The sequence below is a fragment of the Heteronotia binoei genome, chromosome 6 (genome assembly GCF_032191835.1).
Source record: "Heteronotia binoei isolate CCM8104 ecotype False Entrance Well chromosome 6, APGP_CSIRO_Hbin_v1, whole genome shotgun sequence".
Taxonomy (NCBI): Eukaryota; Metazoa; Chordata; class Lepidosauria; order Squamata; family Gekkonidae; genus Heteronotia; species Heteronotia binoei.
This window is the reverse complement of record NC_083228.1, coordinates 40,532,402-40,556,229: the sequence shown is the minus strand read 5'-3', so window position 1 is coordinate 40,556,229 and position 23,828 is coordinate 40,532,402. Positions and strand designations below refer to the sequence as shown.

General features: G+C 40.5%; 1 protein-coding gene across 5 annotated transcripts in view; it reads right to left on the bottom strand.

The window, feature by feature from the left end:
- The window catches only part of IDE (insulin degrading enzyme), a 102,879-nt gene extending 81,294 nt beyond the window's left edge, over window positions 1-21,585 (bottom strand). For 2 of the 5 annotated variants that reach the window (XM_060241343.1, XM_060241344.1), the window contains exon 1: window positions 11,955-12,716. In XM_060241343.1, the coding sequence (XP_060097326.1) occupies window positions 11,955-12,064 (110 nt within the window). In that variant the 5' untranslated portion in view covers window positions 12,065-12,716. Of the gene's footprint in view, window positions 1-11,473; window positions 11,493-11,954; window positions 12,717-21,565 lie in introns of those variants that run through there. The other 3 variants (XM_060241345.1, XM_060241346.1, XM_060241347.1) reach the window with 3 other exon arrangements.
- Between the last annotated feature and the right edge of the window lie 2,243 nt (window positions 21,586-23,828).

The window sequence follows — 23,828 nt, the reverse complement described above, 5'->3', positions numbered from 1 at the left end:
TTGTGTGGCTCTCAAAGCCCCCATCACTTCATCAGCTGGCTTGAAGAAGGCATTTGTCTCATTTCTCCAAGCCAGTCAGCAGTTTTGGAAATGCATTTCAAGTTTAAAGTTGCTTTCTTTCTTTCCACCTCCCCCACCTATTTGTTTTCCTTCCTGTCTTGTGACTATCAGACATCTGATATTCAGGTCCTGCAGCTCTCAAACAACTGACATTTATTCTATGAGGCTCCAACATTAAGCAAGTTTGGCTACCCCTGCTATATATGATCACCTTTTTCTTGGGATGAAATAACAATGCCAAGAGCTCATGATCTTGTTAGAGACTGATTGTTTTTCAGATCACTTCAACTAAAGATTTGTGCGAAAGGTGTAAGTGAACAGCCTACAGTAAATTCAGGGACTGCTATTTTAGGATACCAAGACACATAAACAGGAATTCCCTTCTTCTTGATTTACAATACCAGCTCCAACAACATGTTTCCTGTATCTATTAAAATTATTTTGTTCCTAAGAACAAGTGAAGCTTCTAGTTTCTTACACATATCTTACATCTTCCTTTAAATTTTTCCCCAGTCTCTCTTCTAGCCTGTACTTTGGATTTAGATTTCTTTAGGTTTTGCATCTGTATTTATCTCTCAGTAGTTTCCTATTGTCTCCTATTAATATTGTTTCCTATTAATCTAATGCCTCAGTGACATACAATGGAAACAGATGACAGCTAACCATTTGGCCACCAGTAATGAAATGCCCATATAACAGCACTGTGTGATGAACTGGTCATCTGTAGGTTCTACCTACTTGCTAACAGGACATTTTAAAAAAGAGACCATGCAATAAGTTGGTGTCTGCTTCCTTCCAGAAAACATTATTTGAAAGTTGATAAAACTGCACAAAAATATGGGTTACAAATATTTACTGTTCCTCCCATTTGCCTTAATGGGACCACTAGGTATTTCAGCTTTTCCTTAGATTTAGGTGGGTAGCCCTTTTGGTCTGAATTAGCAGAACAAAGTTCAAGTCCAGTGGCACCTTTAAGACCAACAACATTTTATTTAAGGAATAAGCTTTTGTGTGCGCGCACTTCTGATACAATGAAATAGAAGCTATAGGTAGAAGGTGAGCAGAACTGTCACACAGCAGGGGACCGGGAAGGGCCTTCTACTGGCTGCCACCACTCTGGTGGAAAGGGTCTGTCTAGGAGGGCCTAGAGACCCACCCAACCCCTATGTCTTCCCTATTCGCAAGTACCTTTTAACCGTGATCAAAGAGACATGAGAACCCAAGCAGTTTAACAACAAGAAGTTTATTATAAGTGCTCTAGAACAACAAGTGGGTAGTAAAACATTTAGTGCAACAGTGAATAAAGGAACAGTAAAGGTTGGTGTAAAGAAATAAAAACCCTGACATGTCTAACTAGACCCTCCCTTCCTAATACCAAGCAGACTGACCTCTTTGGGTGAGGGAACCCTCCAGCTGCCTTCTCTCCAGAGAGAAACTTCCTCCCAGCAACTTTCCAGAGAGAACACACCATGTCTACAGTTTGGCTTTTTATACTTTCCTACCAGGTCCTATCCCCCTCCTTGGGCAGTTTTCCGTCCAAAACTGCTATAAGCCAATCAGAGGAACAGAAAAGATTCTTGGGAGATGTAGGCCCAGTAGCCACTCCTACACAGGCTTCTCTGGAGCCCGTAGGCTGCACTAGGCCTAGGATCATGACAAGAACTGAAAGCTTATGCTAGGGTTATCCAAGGGGCAATACACTGAGACCATTATTTCTTTCCTTCTTAATCAGAACACAAACCTGATGCATTTCTAGTTCTGTACCCATGTTCCTATAAAGATAATACATTATTCTACAAAACCTCTCTTTTATTTAAATATATTTCTAGCTACTACTGCCTTATGAAAAAAAACCCTTTAAGAAAAAGCAAAATTATAAATCATCATAGACTAGAGTAGCAGCTCTACCCCATTCATTAGAGGAATATTAACTTCCAAATCCACAGAGAGCCATTTTAACTATTAATAAATATTAGCTATTCATTTCTTCTTAAACCCAGTTTCTATGACTGATGTTTCATCTGGACACATAATAAATTGATAAACAAAGAATAGTTCATTTTGTAATGTCACATTAGGAGTCAAGCAAAGTGCAAGCTAAACTGAGGAAACCCTCGGATGGCACACATTCTTTTGTTTCAAACAATTTTATTAGTAACATATGGTAATAAATTTCAATTTCTTACATCATTAATAATTACTTTTTTAAATCTATCCCATATATTACTTTCTACCCACCCCTCCCCCCGTTACTTGACCCCTGCTAGTGTTATATACTTAAAATCTTAGTATTAAAGGTACCCTTAATTAATAAGAACCAAAATTAATATCCTCCTCCCTCTTATACTTAGTCATTATCAAAAATTGTCCAATGTCCTTTTATTTTCCACTCTTTTTCTATGTATCTTCTGAACTTTTCCCACTCCATCTTAAATACTTCTAAATCATAGTCTCTTAAGGTTCTTGTTAACTTGTCCATTTCACTCCATGTCATAACTTTTACAATCCAATCCCATTTCTCTGGTATTTTTTCTTGCTTCCACAACTGTGCACAGAATGTCCTAGCAGCTGAGAGCAAGTACCAGATTAAAGTTCTATCTTCTTTTGGAAATTTTTCCATTTGTAATCCCAACAGAAAAGTCTCTGCAACTTTGTTAAATTCGTATCCCAAGATCTTAGAAATATCTTGTTGAATCATCTGCCACAAGTCCACCACATATGGTAGAAAGAACCTTCATGTTTTTTACATTTCCAACATCTGGCATCTTATTGTTCATCTTTGCCAACTTTTTAGGAGTCATATACCATCTGTACATCATCTTAAAACATTTTTCTTTAATACTCTGACATGTTGAGAGTTTCATAGAGTTCTTCCACAAATATTCCCATGTGTCCATCTGTATTTCTTTATTTACATTAATTGCCCACTTAATCATTTGAGATTTCACTACTTCATCTTCCGTAGACCATTTTAAAAGTAACTTATAGATTTTCAAAATTAATTTTTCATTATCTCCAAGCAGAACTTTTTCCATTTCTGTTTGTTCTCGTCTTATTCCTTCAATTTTAACATCGCTTTCCACCGAACTTTTTATTTGTTGCATTTGAAACCAATCATATTTATTATTCAACTCTTCAGCAGTTTTCAATTCTATTTTACCACTTTGTATTTTTAGTAATTGATTATATGACATCCCTTTATCCTCTCCTGTCTCAGCTGTTATTCTTATTACTTCTGCTGGCACTATCCATAGTGGTTTTCTCTCATCACCATATTTCTTGTACTTCATCCAAATATTTAGTAGATTTCTTATATAATTGTGAGGGAAAAAACCATCCAACTTTTTCTTTCCATAGTACATATAAGCGTGCCAGCCGAATTTATTTCCATGACGTTCCAACGTTAAAAGTTTTTTATTCACCCAATCTTTTATCTACACTAGACAAACTGCTTCATGATATAAACTTAAATCTGGTAGTTGAAATCCTCCTCTTTCTTTAGCATCTGTTAAAACTTTCATTTTAATCCTTGGTTTTTCCCCGGCCCATACAAATTCTGAAATCTTTCTTTGCCATTTATTAAATTGTTTACTGTCTTTCACAATCGGAATAGTTTGAAACAAATACATTATTCTCGGCAAAATGTTCATTTTAATTGCAGCTATTCTACCAAGCAATGACAAATTAAGCTGGTTCCATTTTATCATATCTTCGTCCATTTTACGCCATAACTTTTCATAATTGTTTTTAAACAGATCAATATTCTTCATTGTTATTTCCACGCCCAAATATTTTACTTTAGGGGTAACTTCACATCCCGTTAATCTCTGCAATTCCTTTTGTTTACTTACTTGCATATTTTTACACAAAATTTTTGACTTTTTTTTATTAACATAAAGTCCCGCCAATTCTCCAAAATCTTGTATTTTGGCTAACAACAAAGGTGTTACTTGCATAGGATTTTCATTTATAAACATTATATCATCTGCAAATGCTCTATATTTATAGGAAAATCCTTTAATTCTCGTTCCTTCAATTTCTTCATCATCTTGTATTTGCAGCAATAAGATTTCAAGAGTCATTATAAACAATGGTGAAAGCAGACAACCTTGCCTTGTACCTTTGCTGATTATCATTTCATCTGTAAGATCTGCATTTATACATAACCTTGCACGTTGTTCAGTATAAATTGCTTTTATCATTCTTATAAAGTTTTCCCCCAACTTTATTTTCTCCATTACTGCAAACATAAAGTCCCAATTCAAATTATCAAAAGCTTTCTCTGCGTCTGCAAAGAATAATGCAACTTCCTTCTCTGGATGTCTTTCATAGTATTCTACAATATTTACAACAGTTCTAATATTGTCTCTTATTTGCTTTTTAGGAAGAAAACCCGCTTGGTCTTCCTTTATAAAGTTTATTAGATATTGTTTAAGCCATTCTGCTAAGATTCTTGTGTATATTTTATAATAATTGTTTAATAATGAGATTGGTCTATAGTTCTTTACATTAGTGACATCTCTATCTTCCTTTGGAATCAACGAAATTACTGCTTCCTTCCATGTATTTGGTATTTTCCCATTTATTCTTATCACATTCATTTTTTTTTGACGTTTCGGTATTAATTCTTCTTTAAACGTTTTAAAATTTTTTGCCATAAATCCATCTGGTCCAGGTGCTTTTCCAATTTTCATTGCATTAATCGCTACTTCAATTTCTGTTTTTTCTATTGGTTCATTGAAAACTTTTTCCATATAATCAGTTAAGGGTGCTATTTTAATCTTCTGCAAATACGCTTCCATCTTTTCCTTCTTTACTTTAACACCTTTAAATAGTTTAGCATAATATTTAAAAAATTCTCTCTTTATTCCTTCTTGATCCAGCATCTCTCTTCCATCAGCCACAATTTTATTAATAATTTTACTTTCTCTCTTTTTCTTCAATTGCCAGGCCAAATATTTTCCAGGTTTATTCGTTCCCTCGAAAGATTTTTGTTTTAATTTCTTCAAATTCCATTCCAATTCTTTATTTAACAGATGTCTCATTTGTGCTTGCAATATTGTAATCTCCCTTATAATTTTCTTTTCCCCAGGCCTTTTCCTTAATTCACCTTCTTTTTTCTTAATTTCATTTTGAATGTCCAACATCTGTTTATCTTTTGCTCTCTTGTCTTTTATTATTCAATGTTAGTAGTAATCCTCTAATTACTGCCTTGTAGGCATCCCATACCGTCTGAAATTCTATATCTTCTCTGTCATTTACTTGGAAGTACGCTTTGGTTTCACTTTCTAGAGATGTCACTATTTCTTTATTTTGTAGTAAATCATTTAATCTCCATCTTCTTAACTTTTTTGACAGTTTTGTAATCCACATTATTGGGTTATGATCAGCTCCTATTTTAGATAATATCTCTATTTTCTTTTTTATAAGTCCCAAATCTTTAGTACCCCACAACATGTCAATTCTACAGAAAGAGCTATGTCTAGCTGAAAAGAAGGTACAGTCCCGTACTTCAGGATTAAACTTCCTCCATATATCTTCCAAACTCTCCTGTTTAACCAATTCAAAAAAAGATTTTGGAAATTTCCCTTCTTTATCATTTTTTTTCTTCCCAGATCTATCTATCGTGTTCTGAATTGTTTCGTTAAAGTCCCCCATCAATAAAATTTGCTCATAGGTAACTTCATCAAGATGTTGTGTAATATTTTTAAAGAAAATGTCTTTAGCACCATTTGGAGCATAAAGTCCCAACAACAACGTTTTTCTGGCATTCAAAGTAATTTCTACCGCTATATACCTTCCATCTTTATCTTTAAATACCAATTTCAGATCTAATTCTTGTTTAATATAAAGGACTACTCCTCTCTTCTTCTGTTCAGCCAATGTAAAAAATTCTAGTCCCAATTGTTTATTCCACAGAAATTTATAATCCTTTTGTCTAATATGCACTTCTTGTAAGCATACTATATTACAATTTCATTTTTTTATCCAATGAAACGTTGCCTTTCTTTTTTGTAGTGAATTTAGTCCATTTACATTCCAAGATATCAATTTGTAATCCATTATGGTGCAAATTCTTTATTTTCTTCATAAAATCTACGCAGTTCCTGTGTATTTGTGATTGTAATCCTTTTCCCTTGAAGTTCAAAGCTCAAACCTTCAGGTATTATCCATCTGTACCTCATTCCATTGTCACGTAATTTTTCTGTCAATTTTTTATATGCCTTTCTATCAGTTAGCACTTGTCTTGGCAGTTCTTTCATATTCTAACTCTACTGCCTCCCACTATCAATGACTTTTCAAAGTTTTTATTCATGATCTTTCCCACCATTTCTTTTGTCATAAATCTTATGACCACATCTCTTGGCAGATTGTTCTTTTTTGCATAGAGTTAATTTACTCTATTCATATAGTCATACATATTTCTATTCCCTTCAGGATCTTCCTCCAAAAATTCTACAATTATTTTTATTATGTATTCTTTCAGGTCTGATTCTTTATCTTCAGGTACACCTCTCAGACGGATCTGAGTTTCCATCAGTTTGCAGTCATGAATTGTCACTTTTTCTTGTAATTTTAACAAGGTAGAGTCATGTGTTTTCACTCTCTCTTCCACTTCTTGTACTTTCTTTGTTATTACCACAGTATCATTTCTGAGATTCTCTATTTCTTTTAATTCTTTTTTTGAGTCCTCAATATCCTTTCTTATTTCTTTTTTAGAGGCAGTTATCATTTCTTTCACCCCCTTCATTATCCTAGCTTCCATTGCATCTAACTGGGCTTGTATTTTCTCTACTGAAGCTGACCTAGCACGAGTTTGTTTCAGGTCTGACATGTAAAAAAAGATCAAAAATTTTGATCTCACCAAATTAAATTTGAACCATCAGGTTTGATAAAGTGAAGCTTGCCCTTTCCAATGCACCCAATTTCACTGTCCTCTGAGCCTCCCAGGCTCAGATATTAATGTTTAAAGCTTTTATTTCTCCCAAAATGGCGGTCGCAACTTTTGCTTCACTTTAAAAAAAATTCTTTTTTCCCTTTTACCAGTTCAAGTCTTCTTATCTACTAGCCAACAGTAGTAATTTTTAATTGCCAAATCTGTTAACTCCACCAATTTTTAATGTCCCAGTCACTTTAAAAACTATGTTAAAACTTAGTCCTCCCAACAACAATGGCCACCGATGTTTCTCTCTGGTATTATAATCCTAGAGTAGGCTATTTACTTCATTGACTTCCTTCTTCTTCCTCCAATACTTCCTGCTTTTCTTGCCTTCAAATCTCGTTTCACTGGTAGAGAAATCTCACGATATCTGACGTATTTCCTGTGCTGGCTGAGAACGCTGCAGATCTGTAATGATGGAGCTGCCTCCTCAACCACAGATAGACTAAACAATAAATTCCTTTCTTCTTTTAACACTGTCTTTTAAGTTTACAAAGTTCAAATTTAGCCCCTTATCTTCTTCTCCTTTCAGGCTTTCAGTATTTCCAACTCCCACCTTTTACTTTTGTTTTGTTTAACTTTAATTAGTCCTGGAATGAAGAGATAGCAATCAGTACCTTTTTTCTGTAGTTTATCCAAATTAACACCAGTTCTTTGTAGATTAGATGTTTAAAATTGTAAAAGAAGGTTTGGATCCTGTCGAGCTTATGCCAAATTGATGACTCTGGAAACTTCTGCAGACAATGAATATGCAACTTCTCTCTGGAGATCCCTCAAAGCCTCAAAGGAGCACCCCCTCCCCCGGGACTCCCTTTCAGCCAAGGTAAGTCTCCTCAAAGTATATGTGCATATCTTTGACAATTCTCTAGCTGAGAAATGTAGGCAGAAGGCATTAATTTGCGTTTTACTACCCTGAACAGAAGTGCCAGCCTGCCCCCGTTAGGGAAAGAAATTCAGCTCGCCATTTTCCAACCCCGGAAGTCCCGGATGGCACACATTCAACCTGGGCTGCGTAAGCTGCACTGGCTTCTAATGGGATACTGGATCAAGTTCAAGGTGCTAGTTCTAATTTTTAAGGCCTTGAGTAGTCAGGGACCCAGATATGTTCAGGACCACCTCTCCTGATATGCCTCAAGAAAAGCTCTTCATTCTGCAAATAAGAACTTACTGGTGGTCCCTGGCCTAAGATTCAGCTGTCCTCAACAAGGGCAAGGGCCTCTGCAGCCTTGGCAGGCCTAGTGTGTCTGAGTAGGCCAGGTAGGTGGCCACCTGGCCTACAGGGGTGCCAGCACTCCCTCTCTCTCACCTCCACCCTTTCCCTGCAAGCAGCCCCAGCAGCCTATGGGGGAGTCTGAGCCACCAGCACAGATAAAACCGGCTGGTGACAAGAGCTGGTGAGGTGGGAGCACCATGCCCACCTCTTCTTGTTCACATGCCTGAATTGGCAGCTGGAGGAGTTGGGAGTGAACAAACAGGAACAGTCAGGACTCAGGAGCAAAGAGAAACAGGGGCAGCGAGCGTGCTCCAGCACACCAACTGGGGCGAGGTGGGGGAGGTGGAAGGGTGCATGGCAGGTGGGACATCGGGGGCAAGGGGGTGCACCTTGCCTGGGGTGCCAGCCGAGTGCTGGCACTCTAACGCCAGATCTAAGCCTTGGGCCCTACCTGGTGGAACTCTCTGGTGGATGACATCTGCACCCTGAAGGATTTGCTTCCCTTCCACAAGGCATGCAAGGCAGAGATGTTCTGCCAAGTATTTGGTTGAGGCAGTGACAGTACATCAGTAGTCCAGCACTCTTGTACACATCCCATTCTCCATCAGCCTCCCCCAGGAGGCACTGAAGAAATTATTTTTGCCATTTGTAATATATTTATATTACAATTCTGTTTTTACCTTGATATATTGTATTTTGTTAGCAACCCTGAACCCTGCATGCAAGGAAGGGCAGTCTATAAATAAAATACAATAAATAAATAAATACTATTCTTTAATGAGACCCAGAAACAAAGGAGAAAGCAAGTGAAGGAAAGTAATATATGCATTGTCTTTAACACTGCAATGGAGATATGCTGCGAACACACTTCAGTAGCCTTAATTATTTTGGTGGGTTGGGAAGAAAAAAAGTATTCAAGCCCTTTCCTAGCAGAAAACAGTACTTCCTGTGAAGCAAACAAAAACAAAAAAGGAGTAAAGGGATCAAAACATACCAGTACAGGATGGAAGGTTAGATTAATGAGTTTTCTTTCAGATTGCATTAGTACTAGCTATACCTGAACAAAGAGCCCCATGGCACAAAGTGGTAAACTGCAGTACTGCAGTCCAAGTTTTGCTTATGACCTGAGTTCGATCCTGGTGGAAGCTGGGTTCAGATAGTCAGCTTAAGTCTGACTCAGCTTCCATCCTTCCGAGGTTGGTAAAATGAGTACCCAGCTTGCTGGGGGTAAAGTTTAAATGACTGGGGAAGGCAATGGCAAACCACCCCATAAAAAGTCTGCCACCATGAAAACATCATGAAAGCGACGTCATCCCAGAGTCGGAAATGACTGGTATTTGCACAGGGGACTACCTTTACCTTTTTATTCCTGGACACCCATGCTCTAGTAAGAATCTAACTTGTAAAATACAGTGATTAATAAAAGACTAACAAATGCTGAAGATAATTCCAAAAGTTACCAACACTTTTATTTTGGTATTTTTCCATTTCTGCGGTGAGAACATTTAAAAGCACAATTGTATGGTGAATATTCAAATCATGCAAGGCATGACACATCGCGGAGAAGAACTGTTACTCTTCCTACTTTCTAGTTAAACTTGCTCCAAATTTAACATGATTTTCAAGTCCTTCATTCCAGCTAGAATAGTGTAAATACTACCATTCTCTTGGCCTTCTGACTGACTCCACCCATGTATTTCTATTTACACGCTGCCAAGTTTTCGTCATTCAGCTGAGCAGATGCTAGTCATTATTGCTGAGGCCCATAGTGAAAACCATCAAGGTCCTGGTCTGAATAACAACAAATAAAAACGACAGGCACTTGAGCTTCTTCTCTTGCTTCCCTAACAATCCCATCCTAAGAACACTCTTCCTGGGAGTAATCCCCACTGAATACGCCTGAGTAGATCTGCTTAACAGCCCTCTCAGGTGTACAACTTTACCATTCACTACTATATAAAAATCAGCAGGCACACCTAAGTCAAAAGCTGAGAATCCTATGTCAAACATTTCAATCTAATAAACTGGCCACATCTAAAAAAATTTATTACTCGCTACAGATAAATGGAAGTTTAAAACTTTACTACTACAGTACATACTTGAGAGTTTGGTATCGTTGTGTAGAGTGCTGGACCACGATCCGGGACACCCAAATTCAACCCCCCTACTCTGCCACAGAAGCTTGCTTGGGTCAGTTGCTCATATTCAACCTAACCTACTTAATGGGGTTGTTGAGAGTATTAAATGGAGAAGAGGAGATTGGAAAACAATGTGAACCACTTTGGGTCTCCAATGGGGAGAAAGTCAGGCCACAAATGAAGTAAATAAATATTCACTAGAAATGTGTGCAGCCTATTCCTGTATGTTTATCTGGAAATAAACTCCACTCAGAGGGCATGTTTTCCAGTAAGTGTGCACAAGTCTGCAGCCTTAAATTCCTTCCTAATCTTTGGCTATATTAAGCTGAGCCTCCTCATTTTCTGAAGGCCAAATCCAAGTCTACAAGCATAATTATTAAATTACATGACAACTTTAAAGAATACACAGCTATTGAAGTATCAAACCCACAATTCTGAAGAGGAGCATAAAAGGCCTCTCAATTTCTTTGGAATAACGGAAAGATTTCTAGTACACAACCACAAATACATAATATTAGAGCAGTCACTTTCTAATTTTCTCCTCATTAAAGTTGGCTGAACTGTGCATTTAAGCCTACAACACACACAATCACCAGATAGTCTCCTATGACAGCCAGTATCCGATAAGCCTATTATGTAGTGAGGAAGCAGTTTCACAAACCCTGCCAAAAAAGCAACTAATATTGCCAATTCATACAAAGCTATCATACTCCAATTTGAGGGAAGAAATAGCAAGTTAACCCAGATATTGTATGCACATAATACAATAACATGCAACTACTATATGAAAATATACACATTTTTTAACCTTGGAGAGAGAGGGAGGAGAAAGAGAAAGGATCAGGCATTAATACAAGTATTTACTGGAACACGAATTTGGCTTTAAAAGAACACTCAATTTCTCCAACCGCTCCGGAAAACGGCTATAGTTCAGAAAAGTATTCTGTCAGTAAAATTTCAATAATTATTAAGTTTGCAATCCTTATTTAACTGCTCTAAGAAATCCTGGTTGAGGACCAAAGTGAGGTTAGCTCCCACACATGAATATGACTCCGAGCGAGACACACGCCAGAAGAGCAATCTAGTTAAACATAGTTACGCCAGCTGTTTATTTCTTACTACCTGCACGCTTGTAACTTATTTGGCCTTGGTACAGCTACAGGAAATGTTTGCATTGGGTGCGCAGACCCCTCTCCCCGCCCAAGCTTACATTTCACGGGTACTCTTCGGGGGGGGGGGGGAGGCCGCTAGCGTCCCCAAACTCCCTTTCAAACACCTCGGTGCCAGCAAGCTTCACCCTCTCTTTCCCCAACGCAACACCAATTAACGCTGATTCACCAGTTCCCAAACAGTGATCGTATCACATACGTACGTACATTTACAGCTCGCAACACGAGTGGGGCAAAACGAGGGAAGACAGACAGACAAGAAGAAAGTACAGCCTCCCTTCCTCTTGCACACCTCGTTACACAACAAAAAAGGGGAGCGCGCTCTCGCACACACATAACATATATCAAACGCCATACATATATCCACACCACCACCCCCATTTTTGGGCAACGCCGCCGAGCCGCGTGGCGAGAGGGCACCGCAAAAACTATACCCAGGAAGGAAGAGCCGCCGCAGAATCGGAGGAGGAAGACACCGGAGGCCACAGGCAAGCGGCAAAGTCCTGCTGAGGAGAGGAATCAGCTGCGGAAGCCGCTGCCGCATACCCCGGCCCTGCCTACTGCCACCGGCGCCAGAGCCCGGCCTACCTCCCGCCGCCCCTCCCTCAGCAGAGGCTGCCGAGCGCCCCTTTGACCGGCGGAGGCGCCATTTTCTCTGCCCTCTTCTCTGGTCGGCGCCGCGCTCCGTACCGTGTTGTTGTTGTTGAGAAGGGCCAAGCGCGGTTGCTGCAGGGAGGGACTCGCTGAAAGGCTGAGGGAGGCGCTGGCTGCAGCAGAACAGCTCCTCTGGCCGAGCCCGGGGAAGTGCCTGTTGCTGCTGCAGCGGCAGAAGAGCGAAAGGCCGCTGGACTCGCCCGCTGCGAGTGTGATTCGAGCCCTCGATAACCGTCTGGTAGTAACGCCGCAGTCTTATTCGCGCATACTTGGCAGCAGAGACCGCGGGCCTCAGTGGGACTTACTTGCCAGTAAATGCATTGGATCGGGTTGCAGTAGGAAAGGAATGGACCTATATTGTGCCTTTAACATTTTTTAAAAAGACACCCCGGCGCACACAAGCAGTATGACCGCCGCCCGGGCTTTTGTATCCTACGCACGCTTACCTGGAAGTAAGTAGCATTAACAGCCAATAGCTGTAACTCCAGTTTCAACGTGAGAACGGGATGTCTTGGCAGTCATAACCAACCCCACGTCCTCTGATTCATGAAGAATAGTCTAGTAGTCCGCAAGACAGTGCTAGTTTTTTTGACAAGGAAAGCAGATACCACAATATACCAGACCACCGTTGCAGCATCGTTTGACTACCCTACTGATTAGCAATCGTAGTCAGAAATATGTCCCACTTTGTCCATTGGTGCCTCCTCCCAGGTAAATATACGTAGGACTGCAGTCTTACACGTTAAAAACTGGATTATATGCAAACCTGAGCCTATTGATTTTAACGAGTTTAGGTACAATAAGTGATCCCGAGCAGAAAGAACATCAGTGGCCACAAGCCATAAACATTTATGCTGGATGAAACGGGCTATTTCTCAACATCAGGACTAGATAGGTCTCCTATCCTGAGAACTGTTTCCAGTAAATATCTAAGATATACAAAAGGGGGGGGGGTCTAGCTGCGCATTTCATAATTTTTATTTATATCCTATTCACATTAAGTAGAGGGACATCTAGTGCAGCATTCTATGACCATTTAGAAATTTTTGAAAAACTTACAATGACAATATGCAGCCAGCCCCTCCTGCTCTTTGGCCCCAGTGATGAATAGCAGGATTTAAGAATTATGAGTTCTTTTAAAATATAGACTATACGATAGCTCAACCTACAAGCAATAATGTATGTAAAAACTACGGCCAGAAGAATTAGAGTTCCATAAAAGTAATTTAAAAACTCCCATTAATTTTAATTGCAGCTGACAAACTATTTTGTGACCTGCTGTGCTTTTCAACTAGAAGTTATTAAGCATTTTTAAAAGAGCATAATTCAAAATGCCTAAGTGTAGAGGACAGGGGAAGGCAATGGCAAACCACCCTGTAAAAAAAGTCTGCCATGTAAACATCGTGATGCGATGTCACCCCAGAGTCGGAAACGACTGGTGCTTGTACAGAGGACTGCCTTTACATCATACATTACAGCCAAAATAAATCAGTACTTAAAATTATTTACAAAAAAAATCCACTAACGATATCATAACAATTAATAATGTTATTCTGTTTAGGATTGCACTGTGAAACTCTCGAGCAACAAATATTACCAAAAAAGATAGTAAATGGCATCAATGTCAAAACATCAGAACAGTTGAGTACCATAACTAATCCTCATCAGATGGTAACAGAGGATCAGATACCAACAAATGAAACTTTGTTAACTTCAATGCTTTATAAAATAAAAAACATCCTGCAGTGCAATCATAGGCATGTTAACTCAGAAGTAAGTCCTGTTTAGCCCAAAGGGACTTACTCTCTAACATATGCGTTTAGGATTGCAACCTTCATGAGTCAGGCAGAGTTAAGGACCAGGGGAGCCAAACAAATACCTTGTGGGAGAGTGGAACACTCACAGAATACCTTGCTTCCATTTGGGAAAGCCCAGAAAGCAGCACCTCAACTGAAGATCTAAGAGCTCAGATATGATAAAAGATTGTCATTTATATACCCATTTCCTAAGCCATTTGTTACTGTGGAATACTAAGAATACTTTCCTGGGGTTACATCCCATTTAGTAGACTTCACTAAGATTCTGAGTAGAACTGCTTAGGATTACACTGTTAGTACTTTAAAGGTCATCAATAAGTTGGTAGCCAATGGAGCTCACATACTGTTGCGGTTTTATGTTCTTTTTGGTGAGTCTCCAGTAGAAATCTTGCTACCCCATTCTCAGCCAACTGTAGTTTGAGTAAGTAATTTCACAGGAGAAGGAGATGGCACTGTCTCTAAGACATATGTAGAGATATGAGGGTCAGAAAAAAAAGTTTTATGGGGGAGGGGAATACCTATCAAATACCCATTTGCAATGATGAAATGCTTGTTAGGAGAAGATTTTACTCATGCAAACTCTTTGCGAATTGTTATATGACAGTCTACTGCATTAGAGAATAATTCCTGTGTATACTGCAGACATATACAATGCTCAAATCCAAGATACGTTTTTGCACCAATGGAGATGCTGCCATCTTCATGGGAGACAACAGGGACTTCTTTTTGGACTGCTGCTTGCCTCCTTCTCGTGACTTTGACCAAAGTGGTGATGGTAAAGCCGGTACCCTGAATTTGCCCTTCTTTTGGCACAACCCACTGTAGTCATTCTTTGCTGTTCTCATTTTGAAGGAGTGTGAACAGAGACCATCTACACTTGCATTGTCCTGAAGGGCATCCATGGGTTGGCTTGAGAGACAAGTTCTGGAGTTTCATGCTTCCCAGGAGCATGTGGACCTGATTCAGACTGGGAATGCAGCATGCAGGGAGAGGGAGATTAGAGAAACCACTTTGTGCCTCATTGGGTGATCCACATACACTGATGGACTACACATTACATTTCCAAATGGGGCAAACAGAGGCTCTCCATAGGACCATTTAAGGTTAGCTTTAAAAAAAAACATGGAGAAAGGTGTAAGTTTCCTCTCCCATTCACCAAAATGTATACCATACACCTGCCAGGACATGTGTCTGAATCTGGCCTTTAGTTGTTCTTGGGGGAAATACAATGTGTACTTGTGTTTCCAATCACACACAGACAGGGAAACAGGCAGCTTATTGTCCTGTTCTGCTGGAGCCAGAGTTAATATTTTCAATATTAAATTTAATTGTGACTAATTTTATCAACAATTAATATGATGTAATGCATGTGTCGATAACCTCATTAAACAGTTAAATGTTTTCTGCCTTTCAAAGTTTAACTTAATATTGAAATAACCTCTTAGATTTATTGTGACTGCATGAGCTTCTTTCTGTTGTTTACTATGAAAATGTATTATTTTAGTAGTTTTTCTATCTCCTGGATGACAAAAACTCTGGTAATGCAGCAGTTTGCTGAGCTCTCTTGTTTCAGTTTGTCCGCTGACATCCTGTCCTTCAGTTACTCCAGATTTCACCTCAGAGTTTCTACCATTTCCCTAGAAATTGATGAGAGAGAGAGCACAGTTGCAGATTACCTACTCAGTGGCTTCAGGTATACATTAATTACCATGGGAGCCGATATGAAACCCTGCAAGACTTCAGAAGCCAAAGACATGACCCATGGTACCCCAGCATCACATTCTAGGATCTGCCACCCCCAAAAGGTTGGAGTCATCATAAAACAGTGCTTCTTAGTTCTGCCCTGGCTCGGTGATCTAGGAAGAAGCTACTGTCAATAGTACTGAAAACGGCAATGCTAAGAAAATGTAAACTTTCTTTGCTACAAAGACAACATGAGTTCATATAAAGCTGTCTTACACTAAAAGGTAAAGTAGTCCCCTGTGCAAGCACCAGTCATTTTCGACTCTGGGGTGACGTTGCTTTCATAACGTTTTCATGGCAGAGTTTTTACGGGGTGGTTTGCCATTGCCTTCCCCAGTCATCTACACTTTCCCCCCAGCAAGCTGGGTACTCATTTTACCGACCTTGGAAAGATGGAAGGCTGAGTCAACCTGGAGCCGGCTACCTGAACTAGCTTTCACTGGGATTGAACTCAGGTCGTGAGCAGAGGGCTCTGACTGCAGTACTGCAGCTTTACCACTCTGCGCCACCGGGTCTTACACTGTAAGACCATTTATCTCCCATGGTTACTAATATTTACTTAGACTAGCAGCAGTTCTAATCTGATTTTTTAAAAAGGAGTGCTAAGTAGTTGGGTATTTTCAGGTAGAGGGGAGTAGACTTGTTTAGACCTTTACCTGAGCCAAGAACACTATCCATGTAATACATGGGATCAGACCAATGACTAAGTGTGCAAGCTTTAGAGCTCCCTAGAATTCTTCATCGTCAAAGTCATGAGAGGGAGGCAAGCAGCAGTCCAGAAAGAAGTTCCTGTTGTCTCCCATGAAGATGGCCAAGTATATAAAAAAACATATTTTAAACAGATGTTTCATGTCATGGCATTACGTACATCATGCCATTGCTTTTCATTTTGTCTATTCAAAATCTCTTCCCTCTCAGCCACTTTATTTCATGTGGGTGGAATGCCTGTACCACTTTACATTTTAAAAAAACACAGAAAACCAGATACAGACTTATATATAAAGTGTTGTTTGATTCAGATATCTCGGGATAGAGATTTACACAAGAAGAGTTCGTGCTATTATTGAAAAAGTCCTGTTCATCAACATGAAAAGGGAAAGAAAATATAATTTGGACTCCTCTGTTGGACTCAGTGGGCACAGAGGATTATATGGTGGTATTTCAAAGTACAGGATCTATGCAGGTGACAACCAGCAACTAGAAACTAATTACTAGCAAGTCTGTACCTGTTCATCTTTACTGATGTTTCCTGCTTAAAGCAAACAGTGGAATTAGGTCTCATAATGGCTGGATTCTTTACCCTTAATGGGGCTGTGCATTTGGGCCTTTGGAAACCTATCTCTGTCTTCCAGAAAATTCTGTAAGCTGAACATATTTTTCTATTTACTTATCCCATTTATATATGTAATTTACTTTCATGTTTTATTATAAAATATAATATTAAATTAAAATATATTGAAACCTGTCCCTGGTAATGTTTTTGTCTCCATGTTGTTTTCTTTTGTGTTGCAATATGCTGTTAATGAGACTAAAACTAACTCATTAATTGCAGCATGGAAATAAAAATGGGAGCTGAATTTTGAACTTTATCTTCTAATCAGTGCCGCTCCTAGTTCTAATGCTTTAATAATTTGTTTATATTAAACTTTATACCATATAAAGATTATTAAGGTTCCTTTGTTGACATGGAGTAGCTCTAAGAGAGGCAGTAGTTTAGCCCTAGAGAGGAAAGTGAATCAGTGCATGCCCCCAGGGGTAGCTAAGGGGCAGGAAGGGGGAATGGCTGGTACTGGTAGCAAAAGTCTACTCTGAAGTGAAGGCCTGTTCAGAAATAGAGTAAAAGTCAGGAAGAGGTGAAAAGGCAGCAACTGGAAGAAGCAGCTAGTTTGCTGGTTCAGGCAAGTCAGTATGGCCTGAGCCTTCCCAAAGGTGAGGCAGGGTATATTCCTTGCCAGGGGAAAGGGAGAACTGCAGGCTACTACAAGAATATTGTGGTGTAGCTGCCACAGGGCCTAACCGGTGGTAAGGGTCAGATGGCAAGAGGAGAGCCAGTTTGGTGTAGTGGTTAAGAGCAGAGAACTCTAATCTGGAGAACTGGGCTTGATTCCCCACTTCTCCACATGCAGCTGCAGGGTGACCTTGGGTCAGTCAAAGTTCTCTCAGGGTTCTTGAAGAGATCTCAAAGAGCTCTCTCTGCCACACCTACCTCACAGGGTGTTGTAAGGAGAGGAAGAGAAGGAGATTGTAAACCACTTGGAGACTCTTGGAGAAGGAGATTGTAAACTGCTTTTCTCTTCTAAAGTATTTTGGGGAGATCAAGAGCAGGGGCTTGAGGCAAGTAATACAGATGTCTGGCAAGTAGGGCTCTTTGTCTTAAGGCAACTTTTAAATACAAGAGTATGTGTTGAAGTGAGTGATTCAGTTAGACGAAAGATCTGGTATCTGGTTGTTCATTGGTGAGGCTGAAGGAAGGTGGGCTAGGATACCCCTATGCAGAGGAGGCCTGATCAGGCAGGCTTTACATATTGATATAGCCTCTTCCTGTTGCTTTATGATGTGATAAAGTTATTAGTTAATCTTTTAGACAGAATATATTTTAAAGACTCAGGCCTCTCTGATAGACAGGAACTTTAAAATTGTTCTGGTAATTGTTACTTGCCTCTTATATGGGAATTATCTGAAAGACAAAAGGACTGGATAGGAAGAACATTGCTAGTCATGAACAATACTCCCTGTAAGGTGTGGAGTCCCGTGAGCAAAAATTCTGCTTTGTGAGCTACTGGCATCAAAGTTGTGAGCTACTGCATAAATTAGTTTGCTCTGGGACCATCCTTTCTGAGCTAAGACAAAAATGTGTGAGCTGAAGGCTAAAAAACGGTGAACTAGCTCACACTAACTCAGCTTAGAGGGAACCAAATGAACTTCCGGTCTTGGAAGTCTAAAATATGTCAGTTGTCACCTGTCTTCCAAATAATAAACAGATTGTTTTTAAATTAGATTAAGCACCTGAACTTCCAAGCTATCTATTCTGCATTTTAAAACTCTTGAAATGATATGGCTGAAGTTGGTTCCCATTTTTTTTTCAGTTTGCAATTCCTGGTTCCTCTTTCACCAACCCAACCAGAAATATTAAGTGCATTTTAAGAGTTGTGCACCCTAAAATAAGGTTTGGACTATCCCTGCTCTTATACCTCTGGAACAGGGAAACTGTGACAGATAGTAGTGCCTAGTCTAAGGTTTTGTTTTACAAAGTGTTCCACAGTAGGGTACCCTGAGGAATCCAGTTTGTCTGGATACTACCCAGTGATACCTGTTTGAATACCGTCCATATTAAACAGATCTTTTCTTATATATCGCCTGTGTGTCACATCGCCTGGATCGAGGTGGCGTTGCGGTGCTGATGTTGCTAGATCTGTCAGCGGCATTTGATACAGTCGACCATCAGCTACTGACCCGCCGCCTCGCCGACATAGGGGTTAGGGGGTTGGCCCTACAATGGCTTTCCTCCTTCCTCAAGGGTCGGGGACAAAGGGTGGCGATCGGGAGTGAGCGGTCCCAGAGGCGCACACTAGACTGTGGGGTGCCCCAGAGAGCAGTTCTCTCCCCGATGTTATTTAACATCTATATGCGCCCCCTTGCCCAGATTGCCCGGAGGTTTGGGCTGGGTTGTCATCAATACGCAGATGACACCCAGCTCTATCTTCTAATGGACGGCCGGCCTGGCTGCGCCCCAGGGAATCTGGATCAGGTACTGCAGACTGTGGCAACTTGGCTTAGGCTGAGTGGGTTGAAGCTGAACCCGATGAAGACAGAGGTCCTTCGCGTGGGCCGCGGCGCTCTGGGGAGGGAAATACCTCTTCTGGTTTTCGATGGTCAAGAGCCTGGGAGTTCTACTGGAGCCTTCACTATCAATGGAGGTCCAGATAGCAGCCACTGCCAAGTCAGCATTTTTTCATCTGAAGCGGGCAAGGCAGTTGGCCCCTTTCCTAGAGCGTCGGGACCTAGCAACAGTGATCCATGCGACGGTCACCTCAAGACTGGACTACTGTAATGCCCTCTACATGGAGTTGCCTTTCTGCCGAACCCGGAAGCTGCAGCTAGTGCAGAACGCGGCAGCTAGGCTGTTGCTAGGACTCCCGAAGTGGGAGCACATACAGCCAGGGCTGCGCGAACTGCACTGGCTGCCAGTTACATACCGGGTTCGCTACAAAGTGCTGGTTATTACCTTTAAAGCCCTATATGGCTGAGGACCTGCCTACCTGAGGGACTGTCTTTCCCCATACAAGCCCCAGAGAGCACTGAGGTCAGCAGGGAAGAACATGCTGACTATCCCTGGGCCAAAGGAGGACAGATTGCAGAACACCCGTGCACGGGCCTTCTCCATCGCAGCTCCAGGCCTATGGAACCAGCTCCCGGAAGAGGTGCAGGCCCTGCGGAGTCTCGACCAATTCTGCAGGGCCTGCAAGACCATCCTTTTTAGGTTGGCCTTTGCAGATTGTTCATTAATGACTGCTGAGCAAATGGATCCGCCAAAATGATTTTGCCCCAGGGATCTTTGCTATCATGTAAACTGACAGAATAGCGCCAGGAACATCACTGTTACTGTCAAGTTATGTTAAATGTATATTTAGAATGGTTTTTAGATAATGTTGATTTTAATGTTTTTTATAACTACTGCATTGTATAATTTTATGGATGTTGTTAGCCGCCCTGAGCCTGCTTAGGCGGGGAGGGCGGGATATAAATAAAATTTTATTATTATTATTATTATTATTATATTATTATTATTATTATTATTATTATTATTATTATTATTATTATTATTATTATTATTATTATTATTATTATTATTATTTTAAGAAGAGCCCTGCTGGATCAGACCACTGGTCAGTCTAATCCAGCATCCTGTCTCACACAGTGGCCAACTAGTTATTTTGGAGAATCAACAACAGGGCATAGAGCAAGGGTGGCCAAACTGTGGCTCTTTCACACATATTATGCGGCTCTTGAAACCCCCACAGCCCTTTTAGCCAGCTCTGAGAAGCCAAGTCAGCTGGTGGCTTGGAGAATGCTTTTAAAGTTAAAGGTGCTTTCTTTCTACCTCTCCCCCTCTATTCTCTCTTGCTCTCATTTGTTTCCAATTGAGGGAAATACAGATAGTTATCTAGTAGTTCAGTTTGTTACCATCAAATATCAGTTAAAAACTGAAATAAATATGTGCTAGCAACTCAAAGCTGCTTTTATTTTTGCCTGATTCTCTCTCTCTCTGTATGTGTAATAATATATAATTGTACAGTGAATTGGTTTCTTGAGAGACATGGTTGGTGTCTTGGGAACTGGCAGGCCAGAGTGAGTCTGGCTGTGTCCATGTCTTGTGGCTTTCAAACATCTGACGTTTATTTTATTTAGCTCTTATGTTAAAGAAATTTGGCAACCCCTGGCATAGAGAATGACATCTTCCCCTGTTGTTGCTTCCTGGCACTGGTATTCAGAGGTTGATTGCCTCTGAACATGGAGGTTTCCTTTAGTCATGAGGGCTAGTAGCCACAGATAGACCTATCCTCCAGGATGTGTCTGATCCTCTGCCATCACTACGTCCTCTGGCAGTGAATTCCATACTATAATCACTCATTTTATAAAGAAGTATTTCCTCACCCCACCCCCCATCCTGTTCCTAGGGGTGTAGCCAGAAATTCTGGGTGGCAGGGCATTGGGAAATCCTGTACAACAGGGGAGCTGGGGAGAGAGACAGAGAGAGAAATACTGAAGTTTATCATTAGTTCACTGACTCTTTAAGCCTTTCCCTAGATCCTTGGACCAGTCAATCCTACCTGGTTTCTCTCCTCACCTCCCAGGTTGCTTTCTAATCTTAGTTGCCTCTTTGACCTCTGATTATGTCTTGCCTGGTAAGGCATCTTGTTCTGTTCATGTCATTGAAAAGGGCCTTCTTTTCCACAGAGTGGCCTGGTCCATGCAGTGGTGAACAGGAATTGCTTGAGGTCTGGTTCATGCATGCAGAAGAATGAGGTGGTACTGAGGTAATACAATGGACTGAACCACTTCAGACTGCAGACAGGAGATATTATGAAATGCTTTCCCATGTTGGAATAGAAGAGTAATAGACAAAAACATGGAGTAGAATTACACTCCCCCCCCCAACACACACTAGTTTTCTTGCATGGATAGTTTTATATGAAGGAACATTCAAAGCTGGAATCCATCATCTACTGCCTGAAGGGCTTGCATTAATGTATCCAATCTACACTTTCATTCCCCTGCATTTGTAACTGGGACCTTAACTGATCACTATGTCGAAGTGTATATTTGTTTAATTTGCAAATACAAGATTCATGCTGGGTTGTATAGATTATATAGCATACAGAGGTGCCTCCTGGTTTTCATTACCTTGTTAGGCATATGGGATGACTCAGTTCCTCATGTTACATGATCAGGTGAAAATTGAATAGTGGGAATATGAATCGTGAATTAGGTCATGCCATTTAAATACACACCCTCCTTTCATTAAATCCTACACTGGATATACTATGAAAATACCTAACTGACATCAGTCATTTTTGCGGCAGGCTGTGAATTAGCTTGGAGTTCTTGCACTAATTTATATGCTAAGTGCCCTGTCACCAGTCTCATGTAGCAACTCCCAACAGTGACCCAGAGAAGCCAGGATCAAGTAAACTCACACGTCATCAAAAGGAAAATGTTAGCTCTCCTGAAGAGAAGACTTGCTTTAGTTCCTGATCAGAACTCAGTAATGCAGCTCATCTGAATGAGCAGCTGCACCTTCTGAGGAGCCCACTTTGTGTATCTTGTAAATCACTGCCTGAGGCATCAAGAGGTCCAACCAGAAGCTTGCTACCAAATGCAGTGAAGAGTGCAAGGCTGCATGCCTGAGCATGGTTACTTTGACTTCCCTCACCCCAGACAGTTGAAGAAAGTTTTAAACAGAGATCATTGCTTATACATACTAATCTCACATTCATTTTTCTCCCAAAAGGTTTTATAGGTTTCGTGCTTGTTTCAGATGCCTGTAGAGTCTGCGTGAATTCATAGAATCATAGAGTTGGAAAGGACCTCCAGGGTCATCTAGTCCAATCCCCTGCACAATGCAGGAAACTCACAAATACCTCGCCCTAAATTCATAGTTTCTTCATTGCTGTCAGATGGCCATCTAGCCTCTGTTTAAAAACCTCCAAGGAAGGAGAGCCCACCACCTCCTGAGGAAGCCTGTTCCACTGAGCTGGCAGAGGGATAAAAGAAATGTAGGCATACACCAGTTGAAGCCATGCCTCTTGAATTATTTTAAGCTCTTTTAAAAACTTGTCTCTCTTGCCAGCTTCTGTTTAGGTGTGGATATCTGAAACAAGTTGCCTACTACTCTTGGAGTTGTCTGTCTGCTGACATATCCTGCATGTGACCTGTGACTTGGGGCTTTGCTCCCTGTTCTGCTACCCATTCTGACAGCTGGTTAGCTTAAAGATCTTGTGAATTCAGTAGAAATAACTAATGTTAATTTATGCCAGCTCTGTAATGTGAAGACAGATATACAAGTGCTGATGGATAAGGCTCCAGTAATGGTCTGGTAACAAATGAAATGTTAATTCCCCAACAACAAAGGGTCCAACAGATCCATATACACATTCCCCAAAACATCTGAGCTTGCATATATCCCATAAGTCTGCATTACAAAAATTGGATATAATGCTTCCTGGTCCGCTATAGCACAAAGATTGAGTATACAGATCTGAATGTTACACAGTTCCACCACACCATTACAGTTTAAATCCATGGTGGTTCTAGAAAGTCCAGGCTCCTGTCACAACACAAGTTGTGACCACAGATGCAACTACTGACTAATACGGTGGATTTGGCTCATCTTTGTATAATAATTTAGGATCTCAGTAACTCCCAAGATCTAGAGGTGAGTCATGGTGTGAATATCAGTCTTGCAAAATACAGTAACATTGTGTAAGAACTGGAACATATCCTTAAAACTCCTTTTCACCTTTCATTTCAATCAACATATGGAATCCCATGTTGCAATTTTCAGGGCAGAGTTGCTAACTCCAGCCTGGAAAA